Source organism: Lampetra planeri, chromosome 3 (genome assembly GCF_965212315.1).
Source record: "Lampetra planeri chromosome 3, kcLamPlan1.2.h2, whole genome shotgun sequence".
Taxonomy (NCBI): domain Eukaryota; kingdom Metazoa; phylum Chordata; class Hyperoartia; order Petromyzontiformes; family Petromyzontidae; genus Lampetra; species Lampetra planeri.
In genome coordinates, this window is record NC_136109.1 from 29423584 (window position 1) to 29436962 (window position 13379).

Consider the following 13379-nt stretch of genomic DNA (forward strand, 5'->3'; position numbering starts at 1 on the left):
GAATCGAATCGATTCTTCCACTCCAGGCCGGGATCTATCCACTGCGAGACGAGGCCACCCGGAGCCGGCGCGAGTTACTTTGCTCTTAACGAGTCCCGAATACCTGCAAGACCAAGGTGTTATGCTTCTCACCAGGACTCAAGCAGGAAGTTATTTCCCACCAATTATATTCATTAAATAATCATCAAATAAAGCAAGTCAAGATCTATAAGTGTCTTGGGGTCATCTTTGATTCAAAATTGAATTTTCAAGATCACGTTGATTATATTGGTAAAAAGACAAAATAAAAAAAATGTTTTTCTGTATCGACACAAGCACTGCTTCCCCCCTATGTTCCGCTTGGAATTGATAACAGCTACCATACTGCCTCCACTTGATTACTGTGACATCGTATACAAATCAGCCCCAAGTACTCTACTGAAGAAGCTTGACTCAATGTATCACTCGGCCTTAAGATTTGTATTGAACGACCCATATAAGACCCACCACTGCGATCTCTACATTGGGTCAAACTTAACGTCTCTTAATGATCGACGGCTTGTGCATCAGATCTTATTTCTTCACGATGTACTTACAAAAAAATCAGCAGACTACCTGCTGGATCTCCTCTCTGTTTCGAAGAACAAATGTGACCTAAGGTCTTCGCTCATTTACCAGCTTCGTATTCCTTATTGCCGCACAAACACTGGAGGAAGGGCCTTTGCTATTGATGCCCCCAGGGTCTGGAATGCTATCGCCAGTTCACTCCAAACTGCTGTAGAGTAGTTTTACACCCCTAGCTGCCACTGCTATGCAGAATGGCCTAAAATAAAATGTATCGTTCCGGATGGCCGCTGCAAAGTAGGATCTTGTGTTTTGATTATAGTGTGCTGATCTTAAAGGTGTATTGAAATGTTTTTATACCGCTACTGATGCTCCTGCTGTTATGGAGTGACTCATGCAGCCAGCGATGGCTGCAAAGTTTGATCGTACATGTTATGTATATCATTTATTGTTAATTTGAATCACAGTTCCTATGATCACTGTTACATTGTTTTTATAGCTTTATTTTGGTGATTTTAAAAACTTTTGGTTTAGCCATATTTGTTTGTTGTAGTACAGAGTTAGCCTGATAACTTTAATCTATATTGTCTTATGGTTGTTATTGTTTGACTTGCATCCCACTGGGATTTTTGCACACGGCGTTGATATACGGTGCTTTTTCTGGAAGACTTTGCTGCTTTTCCTGGAATCTTCTGTTGCGTGTAATCACTTTAAGATGTTTCTTGTTCATGTTTTTGTTTGTTGCGGTTGCAACCGAGTCAAGAGCCGCATTGCTCACACGGTTATAACAAATAAATGAAATGAAACTGAAATGAAATGAAACTTTGACCGTGCTTCGATCACGCTGGTGAACGCGGGGAGTAGATACGTGGGGGCATAGAGACGTACGGTACAACAATGAGTGTGCCTGCACTGCCCCCATCCACGCAGCAGCAGCGGCCCCAACAGGGCTACCACTTTAACGTCACAACGGGTTAACTCGACCCCACCCGGGTCACTACGTAGCCGCGTCAGGACGGTCACTTGTCCCTGACCCACGGAGCCTCAAAGTCAGAGGTCGCAACCGGGTACCCGATACCCGTACCCTACCCGATACCTGGCTACCCGTACCCGGCCAGGTACGGGTACCCGTTTGCGACCCTGGTGCGGCCGGGTACGGGTACGGGTAAGGAATCAAAACCCGTTTGCGACCTCTGCTCAAAGTACAGTCTCAGAGCGACGAGCGGAGAGACAGAGCACGGGGAGGTCACTCCTCGAGACGGCCGCCATCGCTCCGGCCCCATCCTCTCGAGCGTGGCCTCGCTCCGCCTCTGGCCACGCCCCCTTATCGAACTCTCCCGAAGGAACCGGGGCCAGCGCCACGTGTCCCTCAAGCCCCCTTTTCGGGCCCCCTTGCTACCCCGTGCCGTTCACGTGCCTTCTCTCCCCTTCTACGGAACCATACCCTCTAGGGCCCGCTTCCCTGCCATAGGGGCCGTCCATAAATGACGTCACGCGATTTTTGACTATTTTGACCCCCCCCCCCCCACATCATTACACGGCGTCACAAAAAGTCAGACAACCCTCAAATATGACGTCACAAAGCTCTGCCATGCTTCAAATCGCTTTAAACTATTGTCATTGTAGTGCGTGTTTAATGTGCCGCTGCACTTTGATGTTGTAGGAGAAAACATTTATTAAAAAATGTATTTAATTAAGTAGAACGTGTTGTCTATATTTATTTAAAGTTGCGCATTTTGATGTGGCGTCACATTTCTCACCCCCCCCCTCGTCACACATCGTCACAAATGTCTGACGACCCCCCTCCCCCCCTAGGTGCGTAACGCCATTTATGGACGGCCCCATACCTCCGCCGGTGCCAGAGAGAGATACGAGACCTAAGCAGTTACCTGCTCGTGAACCTAGATGGCGTACACGCCATAGAGACTCCATTTACATCGCTACATATGCGAGCACGTGGAGGGCCGTACGAGTGAGATAACCACGGTTGATACCTATGAATGTACCTCTTATTTCTTAATGCGTTAAACTATCTGTTGGACCTACTCCTAAAATACTTAATTTCCGTAGAACGTTGGCAAACGTGTGGCTTTGGTCACGCTCTCGAAGGGACGGGGTCACGCGCTGAACAGGACGATCCTACCCAGGCAGGGGCCGTGAGAATTCTTTCCAGCGATGTTTTGGCACCGAGGGCTCGCATCGGAGTCCCAGAACGGCACGGGATGCCGACGAGCTTAGCCGCGTCTCACAACGAAACTGATGGCTGGGCGCGTGGCGACCTCGCCGTGAAATCTCTGACCAACGTTCGCATGCGAGGATGTGCATGGTTTCTTTGGTTTGTATTCCGTTATTTTATTCTATTTCGCATGGAGACAGCAAGATGTTCATGAGCTCAATGCTTGCTGGCCACGAGAAGGCTTCAGGAGGCAGTTGGTGTAGATTGCGTTAATATAAATGCGTCGTTAAACTCGCCACCACCCGACACAGCCAAATAGGAAGGTTTGTCACGTAAACAGAACGTGACAATTGGTTACTAGTACAGCACACCGGTGTGTTGGGAATTAAACCCACAACATGTTCTAGAATTGTAAATGTTGTGGGTTTATTCTTTAACACACCGGTGTACTACACTATTAAATAATTGGCATGCTGTGTTTACGTGACAAACCTTACTGATTGGGTGTGTCGGGTGGTGGCAGGTTTAATTGCAAATTTATACGCGTTATAACCCAAAACACTTCTTATAATAATATTGGTCGCGATGGCCAACGTGTTAAACGGAGTTTGTGTAGTTTTGCTGTTCCTCGTCCTCCGCAGACTCCAGTGGATACGGTCCATGGTGTGGGTTGCATGCCCACAATCGCACTACTGGGGTTTGACTCTCATGTTTTTTTTTTATCTCCTGACGCTGAGAATGAAATTTATCAGCTAGTTGACCAAATCAGCCGGGTGCCTTCTTTGATCAGAGCGCTTAACTAAAAATTGGCTCAGCCTTATCATCCCATCCGAGTTTATAGAATTGGTACCACTTAGAAGGAAGCCATTAGTAATCCTATTGGTAAACTGCTCCCTGCCATAGGAATGTGGAAATGCTAGCACTGGCATGGCTACATTTCCTTCCCCAGTGCCGATGTTTATACAACCCACCTGGTAGTCATGTATGGCTGAGTAGACCTATAAGAGAAAATATCCCCTATATAGCCTTGAAAAGACTGTTTGGGAAAATGGTGTTAGCGAGCACCTATTATGGTATCCACACATACACCCGCAAACACCCACCACACGCCCGCCACCCGCGCACACAATTCACCATCCCTACGCTGCCCTTTGATTAATTCCACGCGTCGATGGGAGTATACTTAGCCCCACAGCAGCTCGTCCAGGAACTAAGTTTAGAGACGACACGCGGGCAGTCACCTGCACCAGACGCATCACTCGGACTCAACATCAATCAAAGGTAAACAAGCTTGCAAGCCAGGCCACCGAGGGAGCCTCGTCTATTCCGTCATGCAGAGTGTGGACAATCGACGAGAGTATCCATACCTCGGGCATTTATTGAAGGTGGGACGGGGATTAAAATTATCAAAGAAAAGAGAGCAGTTTTTGAAAAATAAAATACTTAAACATGTGACTAAGAAAAGGAAGAAAGATTGTAAAAATCGTTTATAACGTGTTACGGATTAAAAAAAAGACATGGGGATTGAAAAATAAATTAAGCAAAAGCTGAAAAGTGTGCAAACAAGCGCGGAGAGATGCAGCCTTGGAATGACACTGGGAGACAGGCAGAGAGCGACAGGCAGAGGGATACACGGATCGGAGAACGCTAGCAAGTTGGACACGAGAAGGAGGAGCCGGGGCCGGTGGTGACGGCAGGATGGTGCGAGGGCCTCGTACTGCCACTGATGCTAGTCGTCTTCCAGGAATTGAACTCGGGTCATGAAGGTTCATATTCAACCGTGAAAACAATGACTGTAGATGTCTATGTTAAAATAGATGGGCTGATCACCACCAGCAAGGTCTTGTCGCGTGATCTTGCCTGGGTGATGAAATACGATATGGAAATGTACAAAAATATTCGCTGCCTGGTCAGGCCCCCACATTATTACCACGTGGTTATGGGGGCTCGTCTGCAGCGGAGAACACCGCTGGAGCTGCGCCACCGCTCCCCCTCCCCATGTCGCCGACGCGCCCCGCCCCCCTCAATTCCCGCGTCTCCCACCCCATTCCCTCCCTCCCACCCTTTGTCCGTACGCCAATTTCCCCCCCCCACCGTCCATCCCCGTGTCTCTCACCCCGTGCCTCGTACCCATTGCTCGCACCCCCCCCCCAACCGCCCTCCCGCCCCCCTAGCCTCGACCAAAGGGCGCTCAGGGAGAGGCCCCGCGACCCCGGGAACGGCGCCAGGACCATGCGCATCCATCGGCGCGCGCCACTCCACCTCGGACCGACGCCGCGAGAGATCAAGACATGTGCTCCCCACGGCAGCTCCACGCTCCGACGCGCCTGGCGGCCCGGATCAAGGCATCGAACCCGATCGTGAGGGAGGCTCTGGCTGAGTTCCTCGGCACGTTCGTGCTCATCGTGAGTATTGCAGAAGCGCCGCGCTCTCGGGGAGTGGAGGCGGCGGGTCGATCATTAACGCAGCCGCCGCGCCTCCGACCGTCGTCACCGGCGTTGCCCCCCGATTGGCGTGGCGCGCGGGGACTGCCCCGCTCCGACCACAGTGCACAAACGCCGTTCGTTATTTATTTGGAAAAGCGGCGATATCACGGACTATTTATTATACAGCTTTATCATTGGCCCGTGATTCAGTTGGCAAGCACATTCTATCTTCGGGACTGTCAGCACTGAGCAACGTGGCTTTTAGAGCGAGTGGGGGGTGGGTTTGCGGTATGGAAGATAGCTCCGGAATTATAGCCGAGCAGTTCTGGTGAAAATGTTCAGCGATTCTATCTCGTCGGAATCAAAGGGACTTCTCTGAAAACACATTACCCTCGTAGTTTGAAGATGATCACTCCAGGAATTGCTACACCGAGACTATCATCTTCTCATACCAGCTCACACCTTATCGTTACCATGCCCGTCATCGTTGCTTCTCTTCATCTCATTATTATTTTTCCGAGCACACGAATTGCAAGTCCAGTGTAATCTCCGTCGTGTTATCTCCGTTTCATGTTCGTGTTTGATCTGCTGTTAAGTTTAATCCTCTTCTCGTCTTGCTGCCCACGATGAGGGGGCTTCGGCAGAGAGACTTCGTGTCGTGTCGCTGTTCCTCCTCCCCCTCCGTTGAAGGAGCGCAGACTACCACAGCGGGTTTACTGTGCGGTCCAGAGTTTGGGTCGCATGGCCAGAATCGCACTCCTGTGGCTTTAATTTCCCATTTACGAAGGAGATGTGTGCATTGTCCTCTTGGTGTTCTCATGCGGTTGATGGTTCCACCGGCGTCTTCGATAAGGAGGAATGGCAAAGCCCAGGGGTGGTGCGGTGATATTTGGGTCCCAAATGCGGCTTTTATTCTTTATCATTGAGCACTGCGCGGATTAAGAGCGGGTGCAGTAAACCTGCACACGTGTCAGTGTTGACATAATTAATACTTGTGTAAATGTGTGCGTTTGAGTATCTGCGGCAATGTGCATCTGCATTTATCAGTGTGTGTGAATATGTGTATGAATGTGTGTCTGTGTGTTTGCCAGTATGTATGTTTGTGAAAGTACGTCTGTGTGTTTGTCGATATGTAACTGTGTGTGAATCTGTGGCTGCTTGCCAACGTGTCTATCTGTGCGTTGGTCTATGAACCCGGTGACCCGAGTTCCATTCCCGCTTAACCAACATAAGTGACGAATATCTGAACCGGTCTTGGGCCTCCCCTAGGTCGACTCAGCTTTAATTGAGTACCTGGTGCGGTGTGTAAACATGGGCATTGGCCAGCCACTTCTTCATGCGCCATACTCACAACACTTTTCCAAACAGTCTGTCAAGGGCTACACGGGGATCTTTGTCTTTTTGTTGGCCACAGTATTTCACAAACTGCACTATGATACCAGTTCACTGGGGTTCAATTTCACGCAACGGATTGCATCAGTGGCAAGCAATATCGGAAACCGGTCTTGGGACCCAATCTTGACTCGGCCTTAAATGATGTACGTTGATCTTCTTTCGCAACGTGCGTAGTCAACCGCGCTAATCGGAGGTGCAGGGGAAGGACAACAAACTAAACACGAATAACAATTTGAAAGAAATTAGTTTTCAATGTAGATGATTTAAAAGTGCATAGCTCCAGTGGAATCCTGGTGCATTAAACAAATCCTCCACTCCCCGCTTGCACTCGAATCTCCTGGCCGCACCACCATTCAACACATCACGGATGAACATCACAGGCGCAGTGACCTGCTATCACACACACGCCACGCGCATGAAAACAACAACAACCATTCGCCACGAATTGGCGGCGACGTCACCACAGCGCTTGTGCCAGGCTAGGTGCACTTTGAGGTCACGTGAAAGTGTCGAGGGCTCGTTGGCAGGAGGTCACACGGCCAGGCCGAGGTGCCACGGGTTGACTGAGTCGGAGCGGCAGATGCACCACCTGCGGAGCTGCCTCCTGTACCAACGTGCTGCGCTTTAATCACCCGGCATGACAACAAAGACACACGCACACGCCAAATCTTCTTCTTCCTCCTCTTTCGTATGGCCAAGTGAAGTTGGCAGCGTCACGCGGTTGTCGAGGTCATCAAGACATTCATCCATTGAAGAGTCCCCGCTGTAGGGGCGCGGTGGATGTCGGTGATTGTTGCTCACGAACCCGGCGGCGCGCGGGGTCACGCGAGCCGTGGCATGGCTCTGGTGACCGCAGAAGTCGCGCTGCCTTCTTCTCGTCTTCATTGTCCATCCACGGCTGAGGCGTCTGCCGCGTCTGCCGCGTGCTGTTCTTGTAGTGGTTCGGGGCTCGCCACCGTTCCCTGGATCGGTCACGCACGCGCCCAGTGATAGCGCAGAACCAGATGCAGAGTTTGCTGGTCCACCTAGTCTGGCACCACACAATCGGTGGCGGCTAAGGGCACTTCATCGCCCAAGTGCGTGTAAGGGTGCTCGTGCTCCACTGAGTGTGTGCGTGTCTGCGTGGTTGTGCCTGCGTGCGTATGAGTGAATCCGTCCGTGCGCTTGGAGAGTCGTTTGCACGCGCGCGCGTGTCTCTGTGTGCTGATTTAACGACCTTTCTGCTGGCGTTGTGGGCAGCAGAGGGAAGTGCAGAAAACATCCATTATGTTCCCCACTCATCCGTGTGCTCCCTACCTCCGCCGACTCGCAATGGCCGGTGCGGTGAGGTGTGGTGAAATAACCCCGTGGCCTGCAGAAGCGTGGGGAGGCCCTCGTCCAGCAGTTGATTGGCAAAGGGATGTGCACGTCAAGTGCTGGGGTATGCCCGTGTGCGCGTGGCAAAGTGTTCCTGTATGCGGGTGCGTTGTTGTGTGTGTGTGTTGTTCTATGTCGACCTAGGGGGGGTTCAAGACCGGTTTAGTTATTCCTTGTTGGTGTTGGGCATGGCCGAGGTGGCGTGTTAACGGTGTGGTTGTGCCTGGCGCAGCGGGTACACATCAGCACTGGGGAGACTGCGGCGGCTGGGCGTGATGCCGTCTGCACTACCGGCTCCTCTGCGACGCGAGCCTTCATAGGTGCTCGCCAACGGCGCCAGCCACAGCGCTCCGCACGGCGAAGCGTTCATTTCCGTGTTCTTTCTGTGGCGCGTTCTGCCAGGTGTTCGGATGTGGCTCCGTGGCTCAGGTGGAGCTGAGCCACAACTCCGCCGGAGAGACTCTCACCATCAACCTCGCCTTCGCATTTGGGGTGGTCATGGGCGCTTACCTGTCCTGGGGCATCTCAGGTGAGCGGAGGACTTAGAGGGCACTTCAGCTGAGTTGCGATGGTTACGGTGCGATGGTCAAGGAGGAGCGATGCTGTGATGGTGACGGTGTGCTGGTGGTGTGTGCTGGCTGGCAGGTGCACACCTGAACCCCGCCGTCTCGTTCTCCATGTCGCTGATCGGACGCTTTCACTGGTGGAAGCTGCCCATTTTCTGCCTCGCGCAGTTCCTGGGCGCGTTCACAGCGGCCGCCACCGTCTACGGCCTCTACCACGGTAACCACAGCAACCGCAAGGACAAGCGGAGCTGGCGAGCCTCCACTCGACAGCCCCTTGTGGCCTCCTTGACGACTCTGACCTCGAGGACTCTGACCTTGACGACTCTGACCCAATAAGGTCATTTGCTAGTTGTTTAATAAATGTATGTTTTTAGAACCTGGAATAAACCCACTACACGTATCAGGGAAAATTTCCGCATGACCCACTTGCTGTGCTGCCATCTCTTGGTCACCCCGCAGCCCAGCGGGTTCGGGAAGTCTCACAACTTTGCGTGATCCACGCGACCATTGCCCGCTAGATCGCCAACTCTCCACGCCCGGCTGGCTCACCCCCCAATCCCCCCCCCCCACCCCCGTTCCTCCACAGAGGCCCTCATGGCGTTCAACGGTGGGAACCTGACGGTGACCGGCCCCGGTGCCACGGCCGCGATCTTCGCCACCTATCCCTCGGAACACCTGTCCATCGCCGGTGGCTTCCTTGACCAGGTGAGGGTGCGGCGGGCGGCGGGCAAGGGGAGGCCGCTAAACATGCGGGTCGAGCCTGCGTGTTCAGCTGAGAGCTCAGCTTCGAGAGTGACCCTGGGAAACCAAGACGACAAAAGCAACATGAGTCAAATAGAGAGCCGGTGTTGCTCTCTCGCAAGTAACCCAAGGCCCCTTGGGTTACTTGCGAGTCTCTGCAACTGGAGTAGAAACGTGTCCAGGTAAAGGTTCAAGTTGAGGTGGCCGGGTGGGTCAGAGATCAGAGCAGCACTGAGCTGGCACTGCTCAGATCCTCGGTTTGACTCCAGGCTTTAGCCACCACCCGTGATTAAACTGTGTTCTCAAGCGTAGCTAGTTGATGGTCCCAGCCCGGTCACCAATGTCTGCACAAAATACCCGCAGTTAATTGGGCAAACTGCCAGGTCTCAGAGTTAATAACATCTGTTTAACTGTCACGTGATGAACATTTTGTCGGGAGCAGGGTGAGTGGGAGAGTGCTGCCCCCTACTATGTGAACCAGATGACACGCAAAGAAATCTCAGAGGTAGCTCTGCGGTGTCCGCTTCCGTGGGCCATTCTCCAGCACGAAGAGGTGGAGGGGGGGGATTGCACCACTGCGCGGGAGTTCGTCGCGTGACAAAGTGCGGCCATCTCACCGCCCTGCCCCCGACCCCTGCAGGTGCTGGGCACGGCGCTCCTCCTGCTGTGCGTGATGGCGCTGCTGGACCCCAAGAACAACGCGGTGCCGCGCGGCCTCGAGCCACTGCTCGTGGGGCTCGTGGTGCTCGTCATCGGCCTCTCCATGGGCTTCAACGCCGGCTATGCCATCAACCCCGCGCGCGACCTCGGCCCCCGCGTCTTCACCGCCATGGTCGGATACGGCAGCGAAGTGTTCACGTACGTGGAGCGCACGGCGGTCGGCGATCACGTGCCGGGGGACACACGGGGCAGGGAGACACGAAGCGGGGAGACACCAGGCAGGGAGACACCAGGCAGGGAGACACCAGGCAGACAGAGAGTAGGGTGGCCAAGGATGTGTGTTTTGTGAATGGATTTGAGCTGCTCTAGCTCGCGTGTGGCAATGCCCGTCTCTGTTGGGTGCCCTGAACGAGTGGTGGAAACTCCATGTTCACATTCCAAGGAGCCAGAATTTCCGCTGCAACCACTGTAAATATTTCACTAAGATGTGTAATTTTCTCAATAATGTAGAGATGATGGGTAGAGTTGACATCAGCATGGAAAGCGTGGAATTTGAGATATTTTTGAGAGGGACCTGTGTGGGATTTATGGCCAATACCTGATTCAGTATTTAACATTTTTTTGCTCTGGAGATCCTCTGCGGTTGAGGGTGCAGTTGATTTTTGTTGAGCGAGGTGAGAAGATTTTCATGAACCTTCAGGATGAGTCGGCCTCATGCTCACCTGGTCACCAGAATGACAAAAACAAAAAAAACAAATACAGTTACAGCAATGAAGCAAATAGAAATCAGAGTAAAAATCGATCACATTGCACAAACATAAATCAATATTAAATAATGCATTCCCTGGAGTGAAGATCGGCTCCGGTGGGCTATATTTAGAGTCATCATAGCTACGGTGGCGATAGAGTGGCCTCTCTCTTGAGCTACCTCGTGTCTTTGGTTACGAACGTGGCAATAGTCATTTCTGTTTTCCAGTGGTAGGGTCAGTCAGCTTTCAAGAGATACAATAAACGCTCAACACATCCGTCAACAGCACTGCGGTCTTAAAAGTTAAAATGTATAAAAGGCACCATTCGCCAAAACGTCGCCTATTATATATTTTTCATTTTAAAGCCACACACACAGACACAGTGTTGTTCTTGACGAGCGTGTTGAGTTTTGTGTTATACGTGCTTTGTGCACCACTGCCTACGCAGCAGTAGCAGCGCCACTAGGTTATCTGCCAAGAGACGATTACATGGGCCCTCCTTTGCCAGTACCAAAATATGAGAAAAGGTTTTTCCCCTTTTATCTGGCAACAAAACAGCGGTTACACCTGTTTTGTTGCCAGATTAAAGGGGAAAAACTATTCTCAGACGATGACATCTTCGGTGAATGGCATGGCTTCATATTGCGCTTCTGGCGACCCCCATTCTTGCGGCAGAGAATGAACCTGGCTGGGGGACTCCAAATCGGCTTCGCAAACGTCGCATTTCTCTCGGAGGTGGCGGCGCACGAGCGTGAGCACGGCCACTTGTCGGTGCCACCCGTGGTGCCGCCGGCTCCGAGTTGACCCAGCGGGCGGGCGTTGTGCGCGTTTGTCTCCGCGTGTGCGTGCAGGACGGGCCCCCACTGGTGGTGGGTTCCCGTGGTGGCCCCCCTCGTGGGGGGCCCGCTGGGCACAATGTGCTACATATTCTTCGTGGACCTGCACCACCCCGCCCCGCCGGAGCTGTCCACCGGCAAAGCCAAGCCGCTGGTGGACAGCGACAGCGACCACCCCAAGGCCAACTACGCCGTGGCGGTGAAGATGGAGCAGCAGGCATAGCCGGGCATGCGGGTGGACCCTCTGCCCACCCAATCTACCTGGAGGCGATCAGGTGTACCCGGAGGTCACCAGGTGTACCCAGAGGTCACCAGGTGTACCCGGAGGTCACCAGGTGTACCTGGAGGTCACCAGGTGTACCTGGAGGTCACCAGGTTTACCCAGAGGTCACCAGGTGTACCCGGAGGTCGCCAGGTCTACCTGGAGGTCACCAAGTGTACCTGGAGGTCACCAGCATACAAGTAGCATAAAACACCGTAGATTTTTGTTTTTACTGTCACATATTCAGCTTTAAATGACAACGTGTAAATATTCCACTCCGGGTGTTTTCAACAGCCGCCCACTGGTGTCCCCGTGGAGATTCGCCGGGCCCCATGAGTGGACGTGGTCACCACACACAAGCGCAAGCGCTGCCATTTTATAATCACGAATTCGTCCTGATTCATGGCTCTATTTCAATGCACATTGTAGGCGAAACGCAAAAAACATACAGCCCCCTTACGACGAGAATGTTTTGTTTGTATTATCGCAATTTCCAGAGTGTATATTTTCTTAAGACGCGATTTAAACTGGATAAATTAGACTTTTGTTAAATAAATGATTGTGTACATAAGCATGATGCTGATGAGGATGGGTCTTCTGTTTTCGTGAAGACAACTGATGAGTGTTTAGTCCCAGTGCCGGGGTTCATCTGTGTTGACCGAACGACACACACGTTCAAAACACCCCAACCCCCCTTCCCCCCCCCCCCCGTTCCCGTGCCTATATAAAGCCACAACAGCAGATCATTCTTTCTCACCTGATGACGGACGCTCGTGTTGCAACCGAAACGTCGTGTTCTTTATTATTTTTTCTATCTACGTGACTTTACCGAAAGAACCAGAGAGTATGAAGACACACACACACACGCTTGGAACAACAACAACAACAAGCGCCATTCGCCACTAAGTGGCGGTGACGTCACCACGACGCTTGTACCAGGCTATGTGCACCTTGAGGCCACGTGAAGTGTCGAACGCCCGCTGGCAGGAGGTCACGGGGCAGACCCAGCAGGTGCCACGGGTCGACTGACTGAGACGACTGGCTGATGCACCACCTGTGCCCCCTACTGTGCCAACTTGCTGTGCTTTAGCCACCCGGCGCTCCAATCGTTGTTGTGAGCGTCGCTCCTCCGCCCTCCGTTGTTGTTGGAAGGCGACTGCCTCCAACTGCCCAGTAGCGTCCTTCACGAGCCTCCTCCACTGAGGCCGATCTTGACACCGCTGGTACCAGTCATCGGCAAGTCCACTCAGCTCCACGTCCTCCTGTACCACATCACTCCATCTCTTCTCTAGCCCGTGCCGCGCCCGTTTAGCCCCCTCGATCCGGCCGAACAAAAGCTGTTTAGGCATGCGGTGGCTGGGCATGCGGGCTACATGACCCAGCTCACCGATGGGACTTTGTCCACATCTTTCAAGGATTTGTGAGCTCCTCACACAATCCAGCCTGGTTAAACCCAGGATGGATCGTAGGCAGGCCAGCCTAAATGTTTATAACCGGTGAAGATGTTCCATTAGGGGTGTCCACGTTTTGCAAGCGTAGAGAATGGAGGGAATGACCGTGGCCGAAACGACCTGAAGCTTCGTGCGGAGCGACAGACCAGGTAGCTTCCACACAGCGTTACACAAACGATGAAAAGATAATGCCGCTCGACTGATTCGGAGTGAGACCT

General features: G+C 52.5%; 1 protein-coding gene across 1 annotated transcript; it reads left to right on the forward strand.

Moving 5' to 3' along the window:
• Positions 1-4901: 4901 nt before the first annotated feature.
• Positions 4902-12281, forward strand: LOC144717237 (aquaporin-3-like). The gene is made up of 6 exons (XM_078592630.1): positions 4902-5124; positions 8299-8425; positions 8542-8679; positions 9049-9167; positions 9844-10061; positions 11464-12281. The coding sequence occupies exons 1-6, from the start codon at positions 5011-5013 to the stop codon at positions 11669-11671; spliced, it is 924 nt and encodes a 307-aa protein (XP_078448756.1). The 5' UTR covers positions 4902-5010; the 3' UTR covers positions 11672-12281.
• The last annotated feature ends 1098 nt before the right edge of the window (positions 12282-13379 follow it).